This window comes from Parambassis ranga, chromosome 7, assembly GCF_900634625.1.
Source record: "Parambassis ranga chromosome 7, fParRan2.1, whole genome shotgun sequence".
Classification (NCBI taxonomy): domain Eukaryota; kingdom Metazoa; phylum Chordata; class Actinopteri; family Ambassidae; genus Parambassis; species Parambassis ranga.
The window spans coordinates 8,021,144-8,046,723 of record NC_041028.1 but is presented as its reverse complement, the minus strand read 5'-3'; the positions used below and the strand labels follow the sequence as shown (position 1 = coordinate 8,046,723).

Below are 25,580 nucleotides of genomic sequence, written 5' to 3'. Positions count from 1 at the left end.
GTGGATGCAGCTGACATAAAGAGATATGTATATCATATATATGATATACATATCAGACAGTTTGAGTCTTATTATTTCTGTTGTATTGGAAATGTCTTCAAATAAACGGGAATACTGGAAAATGGTGTATAGTCTGTGTTTTACCTTTCATTTGTTTTTGTGTTGTTTAGAATGGTGAATCCTTCACTTTATTAACGCTGTAACACACGGAAATGTCCCGCAGGTTCTTTACCGTAAATATTAGAATATAGGTGCATTTCAGTGGGCTGATGCCGGAAATGCGGCGGCATGTTCGTCATTTGAAGAGAAAACAGAAGTCAGAAAGCGTTAATGTGACCCCACTGCCGAATAAAAAAAGCGGACGGATTTAATTTAAAATGCTGGCGATAAAACAGTGTTGAAAATGGATCGATGTCTGTCACAATCAAGTAACAGCAGGTAGGTGAAAGGATGAAGGGTGTGGTGTTACAGTATTAACGGATAACCACTGAAGTTTGGCTTCTTTATATTTGCCTGACTTTAAACTTTTAAAACTTGTATCCAAGCATTATAAAAGTTTTTATCGTCTACTCTGTGGCATAGAATACTGTATATATCATTTAATTTGGCTATTATGGGCGGTCAACCTAAAGGAAAATTCCAACAGTCATTCATTATGTTCTGTATTTTCATACCTATTTTAAACCCTGAACACCTTGTTTCAAAGTTAGAAAACCAGCCTGGTCACTCTGTATTTCACAGGCTTGTCCATGGAAGGAACTCTAATGTAGGGCCCACAGACAGCAGTGCTGTAACTCTGGAAGATTATACTTGTCTGATTGTTAAAGCGTCACATCAACTTAACTGAAAGTGAAACAGGACTTAGGACAAACTAGGGCAGTGCAGAAAGGATCAGTTTTAAAACATGAACATGAACGTATCTATTGAGTTTCACTTTCACTGCAAGTGGCTACAAATAACTCTGCTTAACTTTAAACAGGCCGCTCCAGCCAGCCTACATCATCATTATGTGTGATACCAAAATCTGAAGAGTTTAATTTCAAATGGAAAATAAGATTTGTATTATAAGGACATCAAAAACTAAAAACGTCTACTACTACTCTTTCTTTACCCCTGCAAGTGTAATGTTTTTTCCCCCTCTATATATCATTATTTTTTGTTTTTGCCGAATGGATAACCATTTCCATCACATCGTATTTAACAGTGATCTGAGTGTCCGGTTGTTCTGAACTTATTCTGTTAGACCAGCAATGAGTGCCCATGGGAAGGAGGAAGAAGGCAGAGCAGAGTCTCCAGGATCCATCTGTGTGTCCTTGAAAAGTGAACAATCCATAGAGATTCCTCTCACCTTTGGAAATGAACCTGGACCTAACACCACAAAGTAAGACTCCTCCTTACTCTCACAGACTCACAGGATGAAATAATAACACAGAGTAATGAGATAATGGCACAAGAGGCTCAACGGCACCTTCACTGTCCTGCAAACAAACAAACAAAACTCCCCTATAACCACTGAAAATAGTATTTTCTAGACCAATTTCCAGTTTTTCTTTTTTAATTTGACATTTCTCATATCTTCTCAATTTCTTTGTTTTGTCATCATACTATGCGTTTCTCAGATTCATTTTGCATTTTTGTTTTATATGTATTTTTAGACATTTAGCCACACTGTTCTAAAAATACCCATTAATTATAATAAAATGATCTCTTAGTTATTCTATTAGTCAGTTTGTGTTGTATATTGATGCACACTATGATTAAAAAAGAAGAATAAATATTATCATGGCACAAAATGTACTTTCTGATAAGATAAAGAAAAAAAACATCCCCATAACAATTTGGTTCCTTTTTCCCTTCTTCCTTTAGTCCGCCAAAGGTTTACAGTCATACTCAGCAAACTTACATAGCTCTTAGTCATCAATCACAGATTAAGAACTATTGTGTTCTCCGTGCTCTGGCACGCAGGGTCGAAGGCAAGCCTTAACATTCAGCAGAATGGTTTAAATAGCTTACATACCACACAGAGTGGTCATGGAAAATGTTGCAGTTACAGCCGCCCTTCCAAACAGTGACGTAGAAGTCATGTTGGTTTCTGCTTCAGATAGAAAGAGCTACTGTAGTTTTAATGAAAAAACATGCTGGGTACTTGTCTCCGGGGTAGGATGGTTTCTCTACCTCAACATGTCTGACATGGGAAGGACACACACCTCCTCGTTTAGTTTGTCAGCACATGTGAAACCCATCTGTAAAGTTAATATTGTTGATTTCCACTTTGTATTGTTGTGTTATGTGTTTAGTTGCTGGCTTTAGTCATTGAGCCAATGTTTTTCATGAAGATGGGATCTTTTTCTGAACATATAAGGCTCTAAGTGGTCTACAAATTTAACAATTGCATCTTTACAGAGGGAAGAAAAGGACCGTTGGAGTTGAGAAGGAGCAGTTGCCATGCTGTACTGTGTGCCAGGAGATCCCGGGGGATTCAGCACCTGCCAACTGCGGACACACTGTCTGCAGGCAGTGCATCGTCTCAGACTGGGGACAGAACGAATCAACAGGAGATGTCTCATGTCTCAGATGTGGAAAAAGAGCCAGAAAAAGTCCCGAGTGGCACACGCCTGGTAAAAGCAGCTCTGAACCAAGTAAGTAGGTTATGTTTTGTAAAATGCAACATATAAAAATGAAAGATTTGATGGACATGTAACTTTTTTTTTTATATTATGGCTAGTATAGATGTGAGTGGGTATAGCTAAGCAATAAGTCTTGTATGTGTCTAGTAAACTTTTGTTTTCTGCTTCTCTTGTAGATACAGGCACTCTGCAGGAAATTTTAGAGAATCATAAGATCCACCTTGGAAAGAGGTGTGAATTTGCTATAGAAGGAACAGCAGACGCAGGGCCTCAGACCCACCTGAATAGGATCTACACAGAGCTATACATCACTGAAGGACAATGTGAAGGAGTTAATGTTCAACATGAGGTATGGCAGCTTGAGGCCATATCCAAAATGGAGACATTGCAGGACACTCCCATCAAATGCTGCAATATATTTAACATCTTACCTGGTCAGAAGAGATCCATCAGAGTAGTTCTGACAAACGGCATTGCTGGAATTGGAAAAACCTTCTTGGTTCAGAAGTTTACTCTGGACTGGGCTGAGGGTTTGGAAAATCAAGATATTGGTCTTGTCATTCTGTTTTCGTTCCGTGAACTGAACTTAATCAGGGAGAAGCCGTACAGCCTTCTCAGGCTGCTTCAGGATTTTCATCCAATGCTGGACATGGTCACAGCAGAAGGACTTGCTCTGTGTAAGGTTTTGTTCATCTTTGATGGCCTGGATGAAAGCAGACTTTTGCTGGATTTCCAGAACAACGAGGTCGTGTCTGATGTTTCACAGACATCATCAGTCAACATTCTGTTCATAAACCTCATCAAGGGGAATCTGCTTCCTTCAGCCCTGCTTTGGATAACATCCAGACCAGCAGCTGCCAATCAGATCCCATTTGCATATGTTGATCGGATAACTGAAGTACGAGGATTCACCGACGGTCAAAAGGAAGAGTACTTTAGGAGGAGACTTGGTTTTAAGTCAGACCACATCTTCTCACACATCAAGGCATCCAGGAGCCTCTACATTATGTGTCACATCCCAGTTTTCTGCTGGATCACTGCTACAGTCCTGGAGCAAATGTTAACTACAGACCAAAAAGATCTTCCCAAGACTCTGACTGAGATGTACTCACACTTTCTGCTGGTTCAAGCCAAGAGGATGACGCAGAAGTATAAGATGATGCAGCAGGAGCAGGAGATGATGAAGACTGATATGGACATCCTGCTGAAATTGGGGAGCCTTGCCTTTGAAAATCTGGAGAGAGGGAACATCATGTTCTATCAAGAAGACTTGGAGAGATGTGGTCTGGATATCAAGGACGCCTCCGTTTTTTCAGGGCTGTGCACAGAGATCTTCAAAAGGGAGCATGTACTGTTTGAGAAAGTCGTCTATTGCTTTGTTCATTTAAGCATTCAGGAGTTTCTTGCCGCGGTCTACATGACCCACTGTTACCTGAACAAGAACAAAGAAGTGCTGATGGCATTCCTAGGAGAAGACTGGGATGCAAACAGTGGCGACTCGGAACTAGAAAGCTTCCTCAGTAAAGTTGTGGACAAATCTCTAAAGAGTGCATGCGGCCACCTGGACCTCTTTGTTCGCTTCCTTCATGGCCTGTTATTGGAGTCCAATCATCATCTGTTAGGAGGTCTACTGGGGTGGACAGCAAGCAGTCCAGAAAGCATTCAGAGGGCAATAAACAACCTGAAGAAGATGAATGCTTATGATATTTCTCCTGACAGAAGCATCAACATTTTCCACTGTTTGATGGAGATGAATGACCACTCAGTGCACCAGGAGATCCAAGAGTTCCTGAAGTCAGAGAACAGATCAGAGAAGAAACTCACTAAGACCCATTGCTCTGCTCTTGCATACATGCTGCAGATGTCAGAAGAGGTTCTAGACATGTTGGACTTGAAGAAGTACAACGCATCAGGGGACGGAAGACGTAGACTGCTACCAGCAGTCAGAAACTGCAGAGCAGCTCGGTGAGTGCAGCGTATTCATGCCTTAATCTATTGTTCATTTGTTTAAAAGAAGTGTCTGGATACAACTTTGACAAAGAGTAACTTTCAGTAACATTACATATGTACTTTGCAGCCTCTCCTGCTCTGGACTCTCTGAGTTGCATTGTGAAGTTCTGTCCTCAGCTCTGATGTCCAATCCCTCCCATCTGCGAGAGCTGGATCTGAGTGAAAATGACTATCTGCTGGATACAGGAGTGAAGCTGCTGTCCGTTGGATTGAAAAGTACAAACTGCAGACTGGAGATACTGAGGTTAGATAACTTTATTATAGATTCAGATCTATAATACTTACAGGGAAAGACTGACGGTCTGCCTGTCAGTTAAGCTGTACTGTATATCATTGTTTCTAAATATATTCAGAATATTTCTTGATTTTCTACTGGTTTTAGTTCTGATGTTGATACAACAACATAATTATCTAAATGTGCATATATACAGCTGATATTGTATTGATCCATATCAATAGTACAAGTTGATCATATATCCATACTCTGTCTTTTAGACTGAAGAACTGCAGTTTGTCAGAAAGCTGTTGTGAATCTCTGGCATCTGCGCTGAAGTCCCCCTCATCCCATCTGAGAGAACTGGATCTAAGTAACAACAACTACATTCAGGATTCAGGGGTGAAGATGCTGGCCATGGGAATGGAGAGTCCAAACTGTAGATTGGAGACTCTAATGTATGACTGCATTTAATTCAGGTGTATGAATAACGTGGATGCATTTATGAGGATGCACTGACCCTATAGACCAGATTTAACTGTTCCCCGTTACCACATTCAGTCCTATTTAAGGTGCATACTGATAAGAGTTGTCTTAAAATGACATTTAATTTATGTCATTTTAATTTAATTTAATTTGCATGATAAATAAACATTTTAGTTGGATTCAGGAGCAAAGCGTGCAAGTTCCACATTTAAAAGACTGATTTATTACAAACCGTTGCCTTCAAAGTGTGATTTTGTTTCACATTGTCCAGATTAAGTTGCTGCAGGCTGTCAGAGAACTGCTCTGTCCACCTGGTCTCAGCTATGAAGTCCAACCCCACCCACATGAGAGTCCTGGACCTGAGTAAAAACAAGCTGAAGGATTCAGGAGTTTATCTGCTGTCAGCTGCAGTAGGGAAGCAACAGTGTAAACTGGAGGCTCTAAAGTAAGTTCAACTCTGCAGAAGAGATCAGTAATGAAAACACTTGTATGATTGTTCAGTAAAAATGAAATTGCACAGGCTGCGTTTCCAATAGACGTTATCTTCTAACAGATTTTAGAGGCTGCAAAATATTTTATTTTATACTCTACTGTTTTTTCTACGTTAATAGTAACAAAATATCAGTAAATTCTAAATGCTCTGGTATTTATTTCCCAGTTAATGCCTCGTGGTACTTTTAAAACTATTGTTTCTTTTCACTACATTGTATCAAATTGAGTACATTTTTCTTGTAATTACAGACTTGATAGATGTGGGCTGACGGAAAACTGCTGTACTTCTCTGGCCTCAGCTCTCCAGTCTGACCCTTCCAGCCTGAGAGAACTGGAACTAAGTTACAATGACTTGCAAGATTCAGGAGTGAAGATGTTGTGTCCTGGACTGGATAATCCGCACTGTAGACTGAAAGCCCTAAGGTCAGTCAACATTCAAATCACATGGATGTTAAATATTATGCCAACAATCAGTGTTGACTCAATAACATGAGCTATTTTTAATGGTGAAGCATATCAAAATATCTACTTGAACAATTCTAGTTTTTATTTTTGCAACACTATATATGACAAGATTTGCTCCACGGTTTTTCATTCAATTATGCAAAACGGGATAACACAGCACGCTGTCTGGATTTACACCGGACGCAAAAGTAGCATTTCCAGCACTTTATACGCACGTCTTTCAATTTACACCAAAAGAATTTCAGAAGCGTAGCATAGGGCTGCCTGTGAGAATGTTCCATGTAGTAATTTGCCTATTAAACCTGATGGTTAATGTCCTCTCTACATGTATGAGGCTGGGTTACAGAGCATGTTACTGAAACTCTTATGTTCTGGTGCCTGACTTCCTGTCTGCTCAATCTAGTTGGTTCAAGTTGTCGCGTTTTGGGCGCAAAACAACTCCAAAATAGAACTGCCACGTATCTCTTAGGCCCTGTTCACACTGGAGAAAGTCATTCCAGCTAGAGTAGGATTGAGCCCAGACAGCCTTTAAGCTGGATGCGTTCAGACCTATTTTCAAATCTGGCTAGCACACAGTTGTGTCCGCACTCAATCCGGCTTCATCCAGCGTGTTTGCTGTTCTCCAAACCACTAGGTGGCGCCTCGTAATATGGCTAATAATGTGGCAAGCCGGATTCGCTAGCCACATTTGCGTTCACACCTGAGCCACATTTGAGCCAATCCTGCTAGATCCACCTCTCGAGGGTGGATCTAGCCGGCTTGAAATCAAACTGGATTCAGCTGGATTGGAGGTGTTCACACTCGGAAAAAAACACATCTGGATTGATCTGGATGTGGCCAAATCCTGCTTAAGCCACATTTTTTCCCCAGTGTGAACGGGGCCTTACAGAGCAGCATGTAGCTATGCTTCTGAGACACTTCTGAGACGTGCTGCCACGTGTTCGGTGTAAATAGTCTCATAGACTAAAATGGAAGCCTTTTTCAGTGGCTGTTGACATGTTGCAGTTACGCGTCCAGTGTAAACCCGGCTTAACTTTCTCGATTATTTCATCTAGACTGAGAGGCTGCTGGTTATCAGAGTCTAGCTGTGCCGCCCTGGCTACAGCTTTCATGTCAAACCCCTGCACCCTGCAAGAACTTGACCTGAGTGAAAATGATCTACAGGAGTCAGGAGTAAAACAGTTGTGCATTGGTTTGGAGAGTCCACACTGCAAGCTAGAAACTTTGAGGTAAAGTATGACTTCTTAAACTTTGTAAAACTTTTTAAACTTGAAAAAAATTAGGTTAAAGATGTTTTTGTAGCCATGCATGAAAAAGTATTCCTCATATCTGAGCATTTGTTTGCAACATAGAAAAAAAAACAATCCTATAAATCTGATTATCTCTGCAGGTTGATGTGCTGTCATGTCACAAGTGAAAGCTGTGCTATTCTGGCATCAGCTCTGAGGTCAAACCCATTCTATCTAAAGGACCTGGACCTGCGTAAAAACAACCTGCAGGAATCGGCAGTGAAGCATTTATCCGACCTTGCAGAAAGTTCAAACTGCAGACTGGATACTCTGAGGTTAGAAGATCAATCTACTGTATATGTATTTTCATTCAATCTGATCAGATCAAGAGACATTATAATTAAGAACTTTTACCAAGCCTGACTACTAGTCACAGACAGCAGCAGTGAGACCAATAGATACAGAAGAGAGTATGAATAGCTCTTATTTTTTTAAAAACATTATATAGTTATACATCAGATTTATTAGAAACCTCCGATTCAAGTCACTTAAATGTCTGTCTTTGTTGATGTCTACAGAACAGAGTGAATCTGAAGTGGATCATTTGACTGAAATGCAGCTCATCACTGGCTGTGACATGTAGCTGGATCTAAGGAAGCCACAATCACTCCTCCATTGCAAGGTTAAAGATCTGATATGGAAGAATCAAAAAGCACCTATCTAACAAACTGAAATCAAACTGTTCTGTGAAAAGTAACATTATTTTCAGTATTACTGTGTTGGGTTGGGTGTATAGAAAAACTAAGAAGTACTATAGGAAATATCACTTGCTCTATTAAGCAGATTAATTTTGTTTGACAAGAGAATTGAGAGCACTTTGAGACGGCTAACAAAGATGGTTCCTGGGTATTTGTGCTGTGTAAACACTATTTTGAAAAATCAGCATAACAAAGAAAGTAGTAATATTTTAACTTGGATTAAGATTTTGTACATTTGAATACAGTAATCAGAGTCTGTATAATTAATGTTCAGGTAATGTTTACATTTCATAGTCATTTGAAAATGAGTTTTAATTTAAAGTATTAAATTTCTTACATAACTCTTTACTCCAAGTCCTCCATTTTCTCACAGAGCTACAGTATTACATATGGGCCGACATCAACCATTCTCTCCATATCAAAAAGATTTCAGCTATTTAAAGCGGCTTCAGATGTTCTGATGTTAAAGACATGGATGTGTGTAACTACTATGTTTTATCTCAATTCTTAAAATGCCCCATAGCCTACTACACAAAAATGCTATTGAAACAAAATTTGAGCAAATATTTGGTGAAGAATTTTCATTCAATGCTAACTGTGTGAATTCTGCCCCCTGGTGCTCAACAACTGTAACTACAGCAGAACACAAATTGAAGAAATTGTTTATTTCCCCTGAGACATTTTAGTAGGTTTACTTTTACAACTTTCAAAATGTATATGTATATATATGTATATATATATATGTTTTTTACATATTCCAGCAAACATTTGATGTGACACCATATTTTGCTACATGGAAAACTATTTAGAAAGGTATGTAAAAAAACTGTTTAAGCAGACTATGATGAGGTAAAGACTCCAATGAGCAAGCTTTGCTTTTGTAAGAACAATAAATAAATATAACAAACCACACTTTACAAAAAAAGCTGAGAAAATCCACACACATGCAAAGTAAGGTAAAACAAAATCCCAAATAATATAAGAAAAAACCAAAACCAAAAGCTCACTTGATGTTTATATGTATGTGTAGTACTGAAAAATACTCACTGTACCTGAAAGCTGAATAAAATGATTCCCTGAACACACACCAGCTGCATATGCCATAAACACAGCTCCCTGAAATACATGCTGTGGATGTTCAGTTACTTTTTAACTGACTGATTTCTGAATGTGAATGCATGATGGCAGGCTTCTGATTAGCATAATTCAACTTCCAGAAGAGTTTAAAATAAAATCCTGTTTAAAATGATTACATTAAAAAAAATAAAAATGCATTGTTTTGTTGAAAAAAAAAAATTGTTCTGTTACATTTGTTCTTTTTTGTATAAAACTGGTGTTTGCTGATCACCACGCTCACCCAATAGAAAAATGTCATTTTCAACCTACCGTCTCATCTAGTCTGTGTTCTATCACCTGCTTACTTAAAAAGCTGAGTTCTGGCCTTCTTTTGCCCATTTACTTGAACAGAGTGTGCTCCTTCAGAGCTGCCATCTTCACCGTCCTCGCCTTCGTTGTTGTTTGACCAGCTGGCTTTCAGAGGAGTCAGTTCAGGTGCTACTATGTCTCCGTCCTTTACAAAGAACAAAACACACGAGCAATGAGATGGGTAGTGCAGAGTGTTTTCAGCAAAAGCAAACACACACCTGCTGCCAGAGGATGTTACAGTATTATATAAGCAATGCTGTTTTTTCCCCTTCCTGTAAACTTTGAGGGAAACTAACCACTAAATTCAGTGAACACTGATTTACTGACCATGGCCACAAGAGGGTGGTAACAAGTCAATGAAGCCACACACGCACCAACTTCAACAACTCCACTAATACACAGGTTGTTGTTTTTTTAATTACAGTGGTCCCTCGTTAATGTTGAAATCTGTGAAGTAGTCAGATTTTTTTTTTTTACAATTAAAGATGTTTTAATGCTGTAAAACCTCCTCACTACACACTTTATACACTTTTCTCAAACAGGCATTAACATTCTCACACTTTTCTCTCTTGTTTAAAGTTCAAACCTTCGTAGAAAAATAAGTCCAGTATTATAGAACGGAACCAAAGATCAAAATCTGTTTTCAGTACACATTCTGCACTGGACAGAAGACACGATATGGAGAAAATTGATTGACAATGGTCTACAGCCAAACGCAATGTGCTGTAAAAAAAAAAGTGCAAAATTGCACACAAAAAAAATCGCGAAACTGCAAGGGCGCGAAAGGTGAACCGCGTTATAGCGAGGGACCGCTGTAAATCATTTCACTGTGACAGTAACTAAAACTCGTCTAACGGGTACACCAGCATGCTCATCTTGTAATTCTAAACCTTCAATCGCTGCCTGCTTTGTTAAACATGTCACTGTAGCTGTAATTATTAAGAATAAACATTACCTGAGGCTTTGAGAAGTTCCTGTTTATGCACCATTGCACAAAGTGCTTCTTGGCAGCCTCCAAACTCCTCTCATCTGTCCTCTTAATGTAGACCCTGATCAGCTGCTCAGCAAACTGCTCTGGCAGAAGTTTGGACACCTGGACAGAATAATATCAACAGCAGGGTTTTTTTTCCCCAGATGGAGGTGGTGGCAAAAAATTAGAAAAACATAATGAACGTACACATAAATTAAAATGTATATATCTTTGGAATTTGTGCTCTGTGCTTCAGTTCTTACCTGGTTCTTACGTATCATGATGGCTTTATTTAGGTCATTCTTGCAGTAAAAACGCACATTGTTGACTGGGTTCTTTTCCTTCATCCCATAGTCCATAGCAATGACCTAAATAAAAAAGAAAGAAGAAGAAGAAAGAAAACAAACTAAACTAAACTGAACAGTAAGGCAAAATGGAGTATATTGGATCAGAAGTGAAAGGATTAAAAACTCACACTGACAACAAAGTCCTGTGGATTCAGAGTGACACCCTGGGGGCCAGTCTGAGGCGTGGACAGAGCCAGCTCAGCTTCCCAGCTGCGTATATTCTCCTTAGTGACCAAGAAATGGCAGTCCATAGATGTTACTTGTTGTGTCTTGGCTAAGTGTATTTTTGATTACACTATTGTAATGTTTTCAGTTTTTCATTAAATTAATAAACGTTCTATGGAAAAATGCCACAGTCAATATTCACCTAAAACGAACAGCACTCACACACAGACCCACATGATCACAGCACAAAATGACACTGTAGAATATAGAGGGAGATTAACCCTACTTAACCAATTACTTCAGTCAACAAGAATTCTGTGCATTAGAAAGAGGCAAATATGCACCTGGGTGACGGTCATGGGTTCGTTTGCCTGAGTCTGTCCCACACATTTATAGAGGCGTCGACAGATGATGTTACGCAGTATCTGCCTCGCTCCTGCCAGCTCCGGGGAGGAGGAGTTAAGAATTTGTTCAAACACATGATCTACAAGACAAAGGACAGACAATAAAGCCCAACAACGGCTGCGCCACTGAATGAAGGTACGGCATAAAAACTGGACACCACACACTGGGAAGTACAACACAGATTAGATTTGTTTGCCCATAAATACTAAGTTATGATGAAGACATGCATGTTTTGATTTTATGAAATTTTGTGATTTGGTGAAAGCTGGTTGATTTCTTGAAACAAACAGGATGTTCTGGGTGTTGTCACAACAACTCTTCACAGTTAAAGTAAGGTCACACCTTCAATCCTGTGGTTTCATGTGTGTTGACAACCAAAAAAAAAAGGAAAATATTTTACTTTAGTATGTAAAGAAGAGTAATGCAAAAATTACTAAAGAAAAGTAACTCTAAGATGTTGTCCATCTGTGTAATCTTCTGTAAACATGAGTTAACAAATACAGACATTGTTGATATGTGCTGACCTGTCAGCTTGGTGTAGGCCTCCATGTCATCGATGGCAGTGGAGAGAGTAAACATTTTCCCTCCTGAGCCTGCGATCTGGATGTATGGATCTGCTTTCAAAAAGGCCTCCGTGACCCTACAAGAGCATGTCCAGCATATTACCAGTTGTAAGTACAATCTGCTGCACACAATCCAAGATGGTGAAACACGCAACAAAGCAAACAAGCTGCTCACATCGTCTCTATGATGTTGCCCACTTTGTGCTGGTAGGCTCTTCTGTGCAGACAGTTCCTGGTGTGGAACATGTCATACAGGTTGCCCACCTCCTGTTAAAAGAAATTAAATATTTCACTGGCCAATTCTCATCTAAATGGACAACTGATTAAATTTTGATTTAAAAAAAAAATGCAACCGGTTAGGACCTTGTCTCTGGTGCAAATGTGCTTCTGCCCCTCCACCTCACACACCCTGGCAAACTTTAAGAAGCGGTGATAGTCAAAATTATTCTGGATGCCGAGGTGGTAGCAGTCCCTGCGACAACAGAGGGAAAGACAGGTAATTACAGAAAACATTAATTTTAAGGATAATTATTGTTAATCAAACAAATCAATGAGTCCCACCTTGCAAAATAGTCCCACTTATCCACGTCAATACCATTCCTTTTATTGGCCACAATTTCATAAAGGAAGGATTTGTCCTCTGGACGGCCTTTATATGGCCACTGCAGAAACAACAGGAAGTATGTTCAAGCACGCAAGGCATGCATATACACCAGGCACACAATACATGATAAAAATAAAGTTTTTGAAGTTATATTCTATAAAAATTTCACAAGTTTGTAAAGTCACACAGTGATGATGGTGAGCTGCCTGCCACCCTACAGATATGTTGTTGTCTGTATTTGGCATTTGTATTACTGTGAAACTGTAAAGTATGGTTATTTTCGTATTTATGTATGGAAGCACCATAATAAAATTCTAGTGTTGCTAGTGGATTGAGACAGAATAACTCAGTTGAAGCCTTGCAGAGCCACGGGATTCACTTAAATACAGATCAAAGAATGTGTTATCACTGTTGACTGTATGCAAATATGCAAGGGTTTGTAGACGAGTAGTAATTTTTCTGGATTGGATAATGTGGTAATTATGCTACTGACAGATTTCATACAAGCATGCCTGGCAGGTACCTTCTTGCCTTTAACTGTGTTTGTATTCAGAGGTCCGGCAATCTGCTCCTTAATGAAGTCTAGATCCTCAGGCAGCACCAGGCCGTGCTGCTGCATCACTGGCTTCAGGCCATTGTCATCAACCAGGTAGTCGAACATGGCCAAAGAAGCAGTCTCATGCTGCAAGACACAGCAACAAGACATGACACAAATGTAAATACTTGTCTTATCACTTGTCTTATCACTCACGTTTGCCAGACAGCAGCCCTGTGGTCATAAATTACATAATGACTGTGTGCTTGGCAGTTCTTATCAGTTTTAGTTCTGAACAGTAATCACTCTTAACCATTAACTATTATGATATGAAATAAAACAATGTTAACTGCTTTTGTACAGAAGTGTTAAATAAAAACATTATCTGAACAATATGCTGCTCGTCTCTTTCACTACATAGTTAAACAGGAAAGGACTGTGGAAGGGGAGTTCAACAGGACATCCTTTATACCGTGTGTGATTTTTTTTTTTCCAGAAAAGGTCACCGAACAATGAGTTTTTTTTTGTATTTTCAACACTGTGCAGCAGAAGGAAAATCTATAATAGGCTGACTTGAATCCAGGAGCTTTAGGTGGATTTGCTAGCTTAATATAAATAATGTATGGAACAAAGTTGTGACTGTATGGTTTTAATAAGTGCAATTTGTCATATTTTAGAAAAAAAAACTGATGACACCAACATACATGTCCCACTCAGTCTTAGATACATCCTGTACTTAATTAATGATTATGAGTTGAGGCTAGTCTTGGCATTCTCACAATGTTTGAACACAGCCTTCATTAATCCTCTAACCCTCTGACCTCTCCTCTACTCTACTCTACTCTCCTTAGTCTGGCTCATACTGGTAATATCGTCTCATAATCTGTGTTTATCGTCTTCCTCGTAGTTTTGTGCCTCACTCTCTCTCTCTCTCTTTGCTGACCTGCAGTCCGGCCCCTGAACTCTCCTGTGCTCATTGACTTCATTAGCCCCTGCTACTCATCTTTGCTTTGATTACCATCAAATTACTATTTATGGCCTCTCTCTCTCTCGCTCTCGTTTCTTCCTCTTAAAGGGATTTTTTCCTTGCTACAGTGCTCTTAAGGGGGTTGAGGCTCTGGGTCTCATGCTCTGAGTTTCTGTGAAGCGCTTTGAGACAATTTCTGATTGTAAAATGCGCTATATAAATAAAACTGAATTGAACTGAATTGAATTAATTTAATATCCTGTCTGATCCTATTTCCACTCAATTCAACCATAAGACTGTCCAGAGTCAAAAAATAGATAAAAATACCTTCTCCTTTTTGGGGTGATATATAATTTAGCTACAACTTTTGGCTCTTTTGGTTTGTTAATTTTCATATATCTTAGTTAACTACAATGATTTTAGTTTTATTTACTATAATAACCTTGATCAAGTTTCAACAACATCCTCAGCTGATGACTGAGAAACAGCTGCAGGCCTTCTTCAGTTTCCTCTTAAAATAGGCATCCCAAACACTGCCTGTTTTTTCCAGACAGTACTCATTATCTGTCAGTCTGACTTCCCGCAGTTTATTTCCACCCCCCCAAAAAAATACAACAGTCACTATTTTTAAAAATGAGTGGTACTGTGGTTACTGTGGCAGAGCAAGTTATTTGAGATGTGTGTCTGGGCAAGTATTATGAAGAATCATAAGACAAGATAAGCCAACAACTGGATATTCTTGGAGAAAGGGAAACAGAAGGGTAGAGGAGGCTGAATGTGGTTGTTGATCATTACCTTCCAGGTGATTCCTGGACGTGCTTTTGGGATGAACATACCATCAAACATGTGAGAAAATGGTCCATGTCCTGAAACAGGAGAAGTACGGTAAACGATGTCAGATGTCTCATAATGTGATTCTACTAGTACCTATAAAAGCTTAAAGGTATTAGACTGTTTTTACTGTCAAATGTTTGTTCTTAAGACACCGTTTGTATGTTCTATCATCAATGTTGCAAGGTTTACTTTTTTTTGGCCACTCACCCAAGTCATGGCAGAGCCCAGCAATCTGCACACAAAGTATGTCTCTGCGAGAGATGAGGAGTTCTGGCTGCCTCTCATTTAGAGCTTGCACAAGTTTTCCAGCCAAGTAACCAACCCTGCACCAATACCATAAATCAAAACAAATGTACACACAGAATATGAAGCATAAACACTAAATGACAAAGCATATCAAAAATACACTTCTTCTTACAATGACAGATTACAGTAGTAAACAGCAGTAAACGCCTAAAAAATATACCCTGTCCAAATCTGTCAATGACTAACCTGTGAAGTACAGTTCAAACTAATAGTGGAAAGAGGCTGGCAGTGTGTGCATGCATGCTTTAGAACAGAAAGAAATGTGCACCGTGATAATTCAATAGCTCAAAGGGATAGCTTCATCCAACTGATTCCAGTCCTAACCGACAATAACCTTTCAAGTAACGTGGTCTGCTATAAACTTGTATGCATTACCAGCAATCTTTCTCATGCCAGCTACAGTTTTGTCCCTGTGAGATGCACATGTAGCAGTTGTTTTGGTGTGGTCTGTGTAGCTTTACATCACTATACGTGTAAATAACAGCAAAACAAGTGATAATTATAAACTGATCCATAATGAGATCATACCCAATGCTGTGTTCAAAGCGGTTGTGGGATGCTCCGGGAAAAACATAGTAAGTTCCTCCAAGCTGTTTGATATTCCTCAGTCTCTGGAACTGAGGTGTGTCAATGATTTTGATGAGAAGTGGGTGTAGCTCCACATGCCCGTGTATGGGATCATTGAATACCTGGAGACAGGGAGAACAACAAACAAAGACTGAAGAGAGACTTAAGTGCAAGTCAAACTGTAGAGTGGCAATATGCCTAGTTTCAGTAACCTGACAAGCCAGATACAGATCTGGGGTGTCACCACTAGAAACTGGGAAGGGCATGGCAGCCTAATTACTAATAAACTAAAAAAAATTGAACCTTGAGGCATTTTCCCCTCAATTTCGCAGTATTCCTTCACTTGTCTTTTACTCAGTGTTTTCACACTGTTGTGTCTTGCTTATCTGCATCACCTTGAAAGTGAAGACAAAATTTAACCTTGTTTGAATCAGCCTGTATCTGCCACAGCCTCCTGAGACTGTGAAGGATCCGCAGACGGTCACCAAGGCACCTAGGCAAAATAAAAATAAAAATGGAGGATCAGTGAGAGGGTGAAGAAGATGTAGGGGGGGAAAGGTCGCGAAACACCATAGGAGCTCAATATGAGGCTATTTCTGCCCATGTGTGACTGATAGTGAGGAGGGAAAGCGATGCTTTGTCACCTTCCCCTTTGAACACATGGGCACACTTACTTTATGCCAATCTTCTCCAGGTCAGCATCCACGAGGTAACTCAGCGCGACACCTGTGATGTTTTGTGCTAAATGACACAGCACAGTTTGGATGTTAGCTTAAACAGCACAAACAAACCGGCGCTATCTCTGCCGCGCCGGTCACACAAAAACAAGCCGCTTCGGGGTTCAAAAGTAGTCTCTCTCTAAGCTATCAAGCCACAACCGACCTCTAAATATGTGCTCCCATTCTCCAAGACCTTCTCTTCGCAGGTACTGACACGTTTCTTCCGCTCCCCACTGCATGTAGTCCGGCAGCGGGTCCGGCAGTGGTCTCTTCTCTGGCGTTTTGAAGCTCCAACCTGCGTCTAGTGGCCGTTTCCTATTCTCCATGTCAGGCTACTCAACAAAAAGGCAACTATACGTCTCAATGCAGTGAATAAAGACAGGAAAAATGAAAGCCGACAACGCAGCACACCGACTGCAACAGCTGATCGGATAACAGACAGAAGGCGGTGGGAGAAAAACCCGGGTTTTGTTTCTCCGCCGTGTGCGTCATTACGTTTCCGGTCCCTGATTTCAAAATAAAAGTCTCACCTTAGAAACTGTTAAAAAATGCTTAAGAGCTACTAAATCGTACACACTTTATGGCGTGTTCTGAGTTTTTTTTGTTTAATTTGATTCATTGTTTTGCTTAGAGAACTTCAAATGTTCCTAAACGTGAAAGTGAGCATTAAAGTTATTATCAATAAGATAATAAGTTTACATTGTGGTTTTTAGTGGAGCAGCCAAACACAAAAAGTGGCACCACGCATTTAAGTACCTAAAGTCAGTCTACATTATGCAACAAGAAGTGTGTCTTCACACAAAGCTCTGCAGGTTGCTAATTGATTGTGGAAGTAAAACATACCATAACTTCCTTGTCTGACATAGGCCCGAAACGGATTTTCACAGTATCAAATAAAATATATGCGTGGATACGATAGCATAATTTCAAGAAAATACCAATAAACTAGCATTCGTCAAGTTTATTCATCGTTCGTTATTGTGCTTTTATTTCGCAGGTCGAACACCTAGCTTCCGGTAAGTTATTCGCTTTGTAGCGGCTGCTTGCTGCAGGTGGATCGTTTTTATACCGTCCATGGTGGCTGTGCGTGGTGGACATATTTGAAAATCTCAAATAAAGGAAAATGGTGCGCCCTGCAGATATTAAATATTGGACCGAAGAGGAAGTATGTCAATTCCTAAAAGAAGAAGGTCTTGGAGAATGGGAACAGACATTCAAAGGTTGTTTTGTTTTAATTCTGTATTTTAATTCTCTGGCTACAATTAGCAAGTGTATTATTGGACTGCTATTAACTGTTTTCTTATTTACTCAGAAAAAGAGATCACTGGTGATCAGCTGCTGGATCTTAAAAAACTGAAGGAGACTGTCACAGAGTAAGTGTTGTCATTTCAATTAAAGGATGTAGTCTCTGTGCAACCACCTAATTAATACTTTGTTATTCTCTTTTTATTTATTTAGCGGTGGTGATTATGAAAAACTCCGCGAGGCCATCAAGAAGCACATGGAAACCTATTGCAGCAAGGTTAGAATTCCAACTGCACATCATTCATCACAATCTGTTTTCATAGCTTGAGAACTAAACAGGACAAATAAGAGATAAACAACAGTCAAGTGTCAAAAAGTGAGTCTACAGAATCCCAGACAAACAGATATATTTGTTTATGATTTTTGTGCCCAGGTAATCAATGATCCCATCCATGGTCATATGGAGTTACACCCACTTCTTGTCAAAATCATTGACACAGCCCAGTTCCAGAGACTGCGAAACATCAAGCAGCTTGGAGGAGCTTATTTTGTTTACCCTGGAGCATCACACAACCGCTTCGAACACTCCATTGGGTACGTCTGCAGACAGACATGTCTGTGTGCTCATAGATTATCCAAATTAATGGATCAGTCTGTTGTACTAAAGATGCAAGTGAAATACCTTGTATTATCAGTGTATGTGTGTGTTTGTGTGTATTTGGTGATACAGGGTGGGTTACTTAGCTGGAGAGCTTGCAAAAGCTCTGAAGTCAAAGCAGCCAGAACTCGACATCACTGACACAGACATCCTCTGTGTGCAGATTGCTGGTCTTTGCCATGATCTGGGTAAGTGAATACACATCTTCCAATGCACTATGACATTCTTTATTCTGGTATGCACAGGGTGTGTTTTAATGTGAAAATGAAAGTAAGTAATATGGTAAATAAGCATCAAAGCCTGAAAACATGGTGTAAGAGCCATGTTTGAGTAATTGTAAATAGGCATCAGAGGCATTAGGGGGCGCTAAAGGCCCTGTGGCAGCCTGTGGCAGTGCCACAGGCTGCCACAGGTAATTTAAGTGGGGAAAATCAAAGCATCCGGTGCTGATGAATGGGGAAGCAAACAGTTTTTTGACTGTATGAAGATTGCTTTGTGAACGGTATTATTTTGTTGTTATGAGTTATTAAGTTGAAACTTTAATTTATTTAATCTGAGTCAAGAGTTAATAAACCGATATTATTTTACGGCAAGATAGAATACTGTTTCATTCATTCAAATACACGTCAAACAAACATTGGGCATCAGCCGGTAGCTGCATGTATTGGACGTAGTAGCTACACATGGACCTGAGAGATAACATACTTAACTTACTCTATGAAAGGTAAACAATCCCAGTCAATGGTACAGATAACAAATGAATGGCAATAATATCCAGCCAAATGTAGTAAAAGTCTCTAAATGTAATGTCAGAAAACTGACAGTATTTCTCTGTGTGTAGGACATGGGCCCTTTTCTCATCTGTATGATCAGATGTTTATTCCCAGAGCTTTTCCCAATGATGACCCACAGTGGAAGGTAAGTAAAAAAATAATGAAGGTAGTCCAGCTTTTAGGGAAATGAGGTAATCGATAAACGAAGCCTCTGCATAGTGCTAGCCATGAACGATTTAAACAGTCAGCACAGAATGAGAGGCACTTGGGCGAACTGCATACACTAATACAGCCACCTCCCAGTCCTCCCCCTGATTAGTCCCATCTCAGCATTCTGTCATGTTAAAGTAAAACTGGTCTTTTTAACTTGTGTCTCTGGCAGCACGAGAAGGCCTCAGTGCAAATGTTTAATCACATGGTGGAAACAAATAATCTGCAAAGCTCTATGGAGCTGTATGGATTGAACCTGCAAACGGACCTGAAGTTCATCAAAGAGATGATTGACCCTCCTAAGAAGACTGATCTAAAGCAGTGCAAAGATGAAGGTCCTCAGAAGACTGATCAAGAGGTACTGCTATTGAATATTGTGAATATTGTGGCAAGAAGTGTCAGAATAAGTGTAATGCCATTACTCTGTTGTTATATCCACAGCGGCGTTCTTTCCTCTATGAAATTGTGTCAAACCAGATAACTGGGATTGATGTGGACAAGTTTGACTACTTTGCCAGGTGAGGCTTGATTTACAGTAGAATGTTGTCCATTTATATTTACAGTGAGGAATTACAGGGGGTTACTTCCCTTAAATAATTATTACAGCATTCACTTTCTATAGGCTGTATATTCAAGGGTGTTTTGTTACTCTGCTGAAACGGATTTAGAACTGGAGTTACTCTGCCACTCACAAATGTTGTCGTTGCATCTGGTTTCAGGGACTGTCATCACCTCGGCATCAAGAACAACTTTGACCACATGCGATTCATCAAGTTTGCCAGAGTGTGTGAGGTGGACGGAAAGAAGCACATCTGCTCTAGAGACAAGGTGTTAACTCCTGCTTTTTATCCACTTACAAAAAACAAAGTATGTACAGTATCTGAGTAGCCGTGACTAAATTCCATGCAATGCTCTCAACAGGAAGTGGTCAATCTGTACGACATGTTCGCCACGAGACATGCTCTCCACAGGCGAGCCTACCAGCACAAAGTAACCAAGAATATAGAGCTCATGTGAGTGCCAGTCCTGCCTGCTCTGCAGCATGTAGCAGGGTCTCAGCAAAATGATCACCAAACTTGTATGTTGTGTCTGTTTATCCAGGATCACAGATGCCTTCTTAAAAGCAGACAAACACATCCAGATTAAAGGTTCAGGAGGAAAGATGTTCAGTCTCTCTCAGGCCAAAGATGACATGGAGGCCTACACCAAGCTGACAGGTCAGAGGATGCAAAGTTTTAAAGTCTTTAAAAACATGCATGTAACTATGCATGTATGTCATTCTATGTCTTATATTTTACATGTCAATAATACACCCAGAGCATTAGGAGTTGTGCAAAATACATGTAAATATGTGGAACAGGAGTGTTTCTTATTGGGTTTTTTTTTAATACATTCCACCTCTTAAAGTTTAATTTGAACTTCAAACCTGCTTTTAGCTTACTGTTAGTTATGTTTTGTGAGTCTTTGGTTTGTTTAAAATGTATTTTTCCACTATATTCCTGTTTTTGTTGTAGACCAAGTGATGGAACAAATACTCCACAGTTCCTCACCAGAAATGGAGGATGCACGCGCTCTTCTTCAGCGGATCCTAACTCGAGACCTCTACTTTTTTGTGGGTGAAGCCAAGGTGTGTTTATGTGTCGTTATTACATTGTACTTGTGATTACTGACAATCCACATTGACCTTCCACAAGTAAACAATAAAAACATGTTTTTATTCTACTCCCACCCTTCTCTGTTCAAGAAAAAAGATCCCTCAAAATTTACAGAGGTAAGAATAAGTTAAGTATTAAAACCAAATAATAACAATAATGACACATGGTCTGCGTTTGTCACTCAGGACGAAATTGAAGGCTTAAAACAGAAACTGGCTGAACACACTGCAGAGAAAGACAACTTTGAAGTTGTTGTGAGTCTTCACTCAGAGTACCTTTAGCACATTTTCTGGGATTTGTTAATCATCATTTGATTGTTTTCTTTTAGCAATCCAAGTTTGACTATGGAAATGGTCAGGAGGACCCCATTGAGAATGCTTTCTTTTACACCAAGGGGGACCATCCAAGAGGATTTAAGATTAACAGAAACAAATCAGAACACCAGCAACAACAACAAAAAAATGTTTGTTATGAACATAAGACAGAAATAACACAAGATTGGTACTACCATAAATCAAATGTATATGTGGCTCTCAATTGTTTCAGGTTTCCATGTACCTCCCATCTGTCTTCTCTGAGAACTTCATAAGGGTCTACTGGAAGACCAAAGAAGACGAGAGACGGCCCCATGTTGTACCAGTCAGGGAAAGCTTTCATGACTGGTGCGAGGACAAAGGCTTCATAGCTACGGTAATAAAATAAAGCATCAATTTCTTCAAACAACAATATACATTCTATCATTTGTAAATCATTTTTTTAGCATTTATGTTGCACCATATGTTCGACTAAAAAAAAACCTTAAGCATGTATTTTCTCAAGTTGTTGTATATAAAGTCCTCATGCCCGCTATGCTTTAGTTTGTAACAAACAAAAGGATGGAAACATGAGGAGGAAAAGAAGTTTAACTATTGTCTATATTTAAATATAGGTCGGAGAAACAGCACAACCAGAACAAGCCAGTGGAGGTGCTAGTGGAAATAATGCAGGTCCAAACTGAAAGGAAAACACAACTACACAATGGATGACTTGTTGAATGCTCAGGTAGACTCTGGTTTCATAGGGCTCTCTTCACTAGTATGTAATTCATTGAGATTTACTTCTGTGTAATGGTTTTATTTTATTTAGTAATTAGACTCTTTTTTGACACATTATTTGCATGCATGTGTGTTTCTATGATTGTCTCAACAGAGATCAAACAGATCTGCACACTAAACTGACTAATGAGTCTGTCATAAAACAACATTTAGTTTGTGATTTGGGTGTTTTTTTGTGGTTTTGTGGGAATATTTTTCATGCTTGATCTGTTTTTAATGGATTTTTGATCAAGGTTTTAAAACTATTATTTTAGCATTTATAGGTTGAATGACTGCTTTTAAACTTTGGCATCATCATGAAATGAGATATAATTATTCAAGTAATCATTGACTCCTATTATGATAATATTATATTCACTGTTATCCATGTGTCTCAGTTCATATCTTTGTGCTTGTGTTTGTTGTATCTGTCTGTAGTAAGCCTACTAAAGATTGAATCTTTAAAGTATACTCCTATTTAGATGTGAACTGATGGTGTTGGGTTTATTTGAAATAAAGTTCAACGTTACTTTATGAAGTGAAAAGACTTACCATGCTGCACTCTGCCCCACTCTCTGTTGTTACCTCCTCTACCATTACACACAAGGGATGAATGTCTGTTATTTTCATTTCAGACATGACAAAATCCGGCTGATCTGGATTGTTTAAAACTCTTTTTATAAAACAAGTAATTAGAATTGCACCACCTTTGACACATCTTTATATGAATCTATGTGTTTTTTAGGCCCCCTGTAAACTCTGTAAATTACTACATACTACACACTCTAAGACTATGGATAAATAATCCAACCTCTTTTTCTGTTCAAATACACTCACTATTAAGCGATCCCTTCTAACAGGTCAGCAGTTACCCCTTAAACTGATCCAATATCAATATCATATCATAAATATCATGGGGGCGTATTGTGGTGTCCTGTGGTAACTAGGGGCCTCATAGGGTATCAGAAAGTGGCATTAACATTCCACCAAATACTGATTTCTAAATTATTTCTGGACGTTAATACGCATTCTAAAGTGTTTAAAAATAAATAAAGATTAGTTTAATTTGTAAATGCCTGAATACAAATGATCATAGCCTATTTTGAAAACATTCAACAAGACACATTTCCGTGGTTTTTCATGTAGGTTATATGTATATATATATTCATGTAAATATGTAGCCTATAGGCTACATAGATATAAGGTAATACAAAGTAAATGTTTTATAAAACTGTTAGACACACGGTGTGTCATGTCCATGTTTCTATATTTTCATAGGTATTGTTTCAAATCGTTGCGTTGAAGCAGTGTTTTAAAATGCCGCCTTCAGGTGTTCTACGTTGACCCGTCCTGTTATGTAAATCGTCTCCGGCTCCATCACATTCTGCTCCGCCCTCTGCATGTCCACCACGCACAACCACCATGGACGGTATAAAAAGGATCCACCTGCAGCAAGCAGCCGCTACAAAGCAAATAACTTACCGGAAGCTAGGTGTTCGACCTGCGAAATAAAAGCACAATAACGAACGATGAATAAACTTGATGAATGCTAGTTTATTGGTATTTGCTTGAAATTATGCTATCGTAGCCACGCATATTTAGTTTGGTTGCCCAGCAACCAAACTCTTGTTCTTCTATGTCTTTATTATTATTATTAGTTTGGTTGCCCAGCAACCAAACTCTTGTTCTTCTATGTCTTTATTATTAGTTTGGTTGCCCAGCAACCAAACTCTTGTTATTATTATTATTCCGTACGGCTCAGCATATCTTCAGAATGCATGGACCGATTCAAACCATTCAAACATCAAAAGATTCAGCTCATTCAGGACATTCCCGGAAACCGTCAATAATAATTGCAAATATTATAATATTAAAGATATTAAACATTTTCCATGTCTTCTGCAAAATGCTACTCCTCCTACAAATCAAATGTATATGTGGCTCTCAATTGTTTCAGGTTTCCATGTACCTCCCATCTGTCTTCTCTGAGAACTTCATAAGGGTCTTCAAAGTCTTCAAATGGCCGGGGACTTTTGAGGTCTCCTCTGAGTAGACTGCTCAGGTTCAGGTTGCCATGGATGCATGGCAACCTGAATGTTTGTTAGGAGCAGCTGATAAACATTCAGGTTGCCATCCCAGGCAGGCGGATATTCCACTGAGATAAATATTCCAGATAATCCACTGAGATGTCCTATGTAAAACCACCCTCCGAACAACTTCACTTTTTGTCCAAACCGAAGCCGTCAGCCAAAAAGTAAGGACACTGAGAATCCCAAGACGGTGCTCTACTTCATCTTTACCAAAAAACAAACTTGCTGTGGCAACCAAACCAATGTTCACCGCAGGTTCAATGCTAATTTTACAGTTTATAGCTTAGGTGTATATTCTTTCTTAAGCTTATCAAATTGTTCAACAAGCTCTAGTTAAATTTGTAGCCCTCTGTGAGCTTCAGCTTCTCATTAAACACGTCATCCAGTTTCCACGTGACGCAGGTTCAATGCTAATATTTAAAAAAGTCTTTAACTTATTTATTGGAGCGTTTAAAAATGTACCTCTTCTATTTACCAACTCGACTCAAGAAGATAAAATAAAAATACATGCTAGCTTGTAATGTAAACATTAGCGTGTTAACAAAATGCTAACGTAGCTTGCTTGCTAACTTTGCTACTAAGCAGCTAGCTAAAAAAAACACGTTGCTTGGTTTCAGTAGCTGTAGCACGTTGCTGTAGGTAGGAGACGAGAAAATGCATTTTTTAAACAACATACCTCACAGTCCTATGATCTTCGCGCTCAAGAGTTGGTTTCTTCTACGAGCAAGAGGCATCTTTTTTGACGAAGAAAAGCGGTGAAAACGAGACCTTATCTGCAATTAAGGAGTCAATCAGAGCAGACCATCGGCACTGAGCACCCGGTGAGAACTCACACACACTTTGAGCTAGTTTGGCCTTCGTAAGAGCTAAATAACAACATACTGAAATGCCGTTCATATAATATATTTATTGCTGTTTGTGTGCGCAATTGTTCGCTAAGGTAGCAGTAAGTTAAAATGCCCACAGCCTCTTATTAAGGGAGGCTGAAGATAAGTTTTCTATTACTGTGTGTCACAGACACAGACAGTCCATCTTTCTCCGGACGACTTCAGGGACGTCAGTCAGACATGGACTTCATGGAAGAGCTTGAGCATGTTGTGCGGGGAATGGAGTGGGCTGAGGTGGACCCAACTTTTGACGAGGACTTGCATGACAAGTCCTCGTCAAATCAATCAAGTGACTCTGTTC

The 25,580-nt window shown here is 39.3% G+C and overlaps 3 protein-coding genes across 3 annotated transcripts; 2 read left to right on the top strand and 1 right to left on the bottom strand.

Annotated features, from left to right (window-relative positions):
• The first annotated feature begins 272 nt into the window (after window positions 1-272).
• LOC114438624 (NACHT, LRR and PYD domains-containing protein 12-like) lies at window positions 273-8,629 on the top strand. The gene is made up of 11 exons (XM_028410119.1): window positions 273-438; window positions 1,244-1,381; window positions 2,404-2,639; window positions 2,804-4,592; window positions 4,705-4,881; window positions 5,133-5,309; window positions 5,609-5,782; window positions 6,079-6,252; window positions 7,350-7,523; window positions 7,685-7,858; window positions 8,102-8,629. The coding sequence occupies exons 1-11, from the start codon at window positions 404-406 to the stop codon at window positions 8,109-8,111; spliced, it is 3,258 nt and encodes a 1,085-aa protein (XP_028265920.1). The 5' UTR covers window positions 273-403; the 3' UTR covers window positions 8,112-8,629.
• Window positions 8,568-17,149, bottom strand: samhd1 (SAM domain and HD domain 1). The gene is made up of 16 exons (XM_028410120.1): window positions 16,852-17,149; window positions 16,644-16,710; window positions 16,390-16,462; window positions 15,931-16,091; window positions 15,304-15,419; window positions 15,058-15,128; window positions 13,284-13,442; window positions 12,718-12,818; window positions 12,520-12,628; window positions 12,332-12,423; window positions 12,118-12,233; window positions 11,533-11,672; window positions 11,152-11,247; window positions 10,940-11,044; window positions 10,662-10,799; window positions 8,568-9,851 (listed from the first exon to the last, which is right to left on the bottom strand). The coding sequence occupies exons 1-16, from the start codon at window positions 17,012-17,014 to the stop codon at window positions 9,699-9,701; spliced, it is 1,860 nt and encodes a 619-aa protein (XP_028265921.1). The 5' UTR covers window positions 17,015-17,149; the 3' UTR covers window positions 8,568-9,698.
• Window positions 17,150-17,783: 634 nt separating this feature from the next.
• LOC114438627 (deoxynucleoside triphosphate triphosphohydrolase SAMHD1-like) lies at window positions 17,784-22,429 on the top strand. Its single transcript, XM_028410121.1, has 17 exons — window positions 17,784-17,908; window positions 18,001-18,061; window positions 18,147-18,210; window positions 18,367-18,527; window positions 18,664-18,779; window positions 19,433-19,509; window positions 19,747-19,932; window positions 20,016-20,092; window positions 20,294-20,402; window positions 20,496-20,587; window positions 20,676-20,791; window positions 21,089-21,201; window positions 21,319-21,345; window positions 21,415-21,483; window positions 21,558-21,692; window positions 21,776-21,919; window positions 22,158-22,429. Exons 1-17 carry the CDS (start codon window positions 17,812-17,814, stop codon window positions 22,224-22,226), a joined length of 1,713 nt encoding a protein of 570 aa, XP_028265922.1. The 5' UTR covers window positions 17,784-17,811; the 3' UTR covers window positions 22,227-22,429.
• Window positions 22,430-25,580: the final 3,151 nt, after the last annotated feature.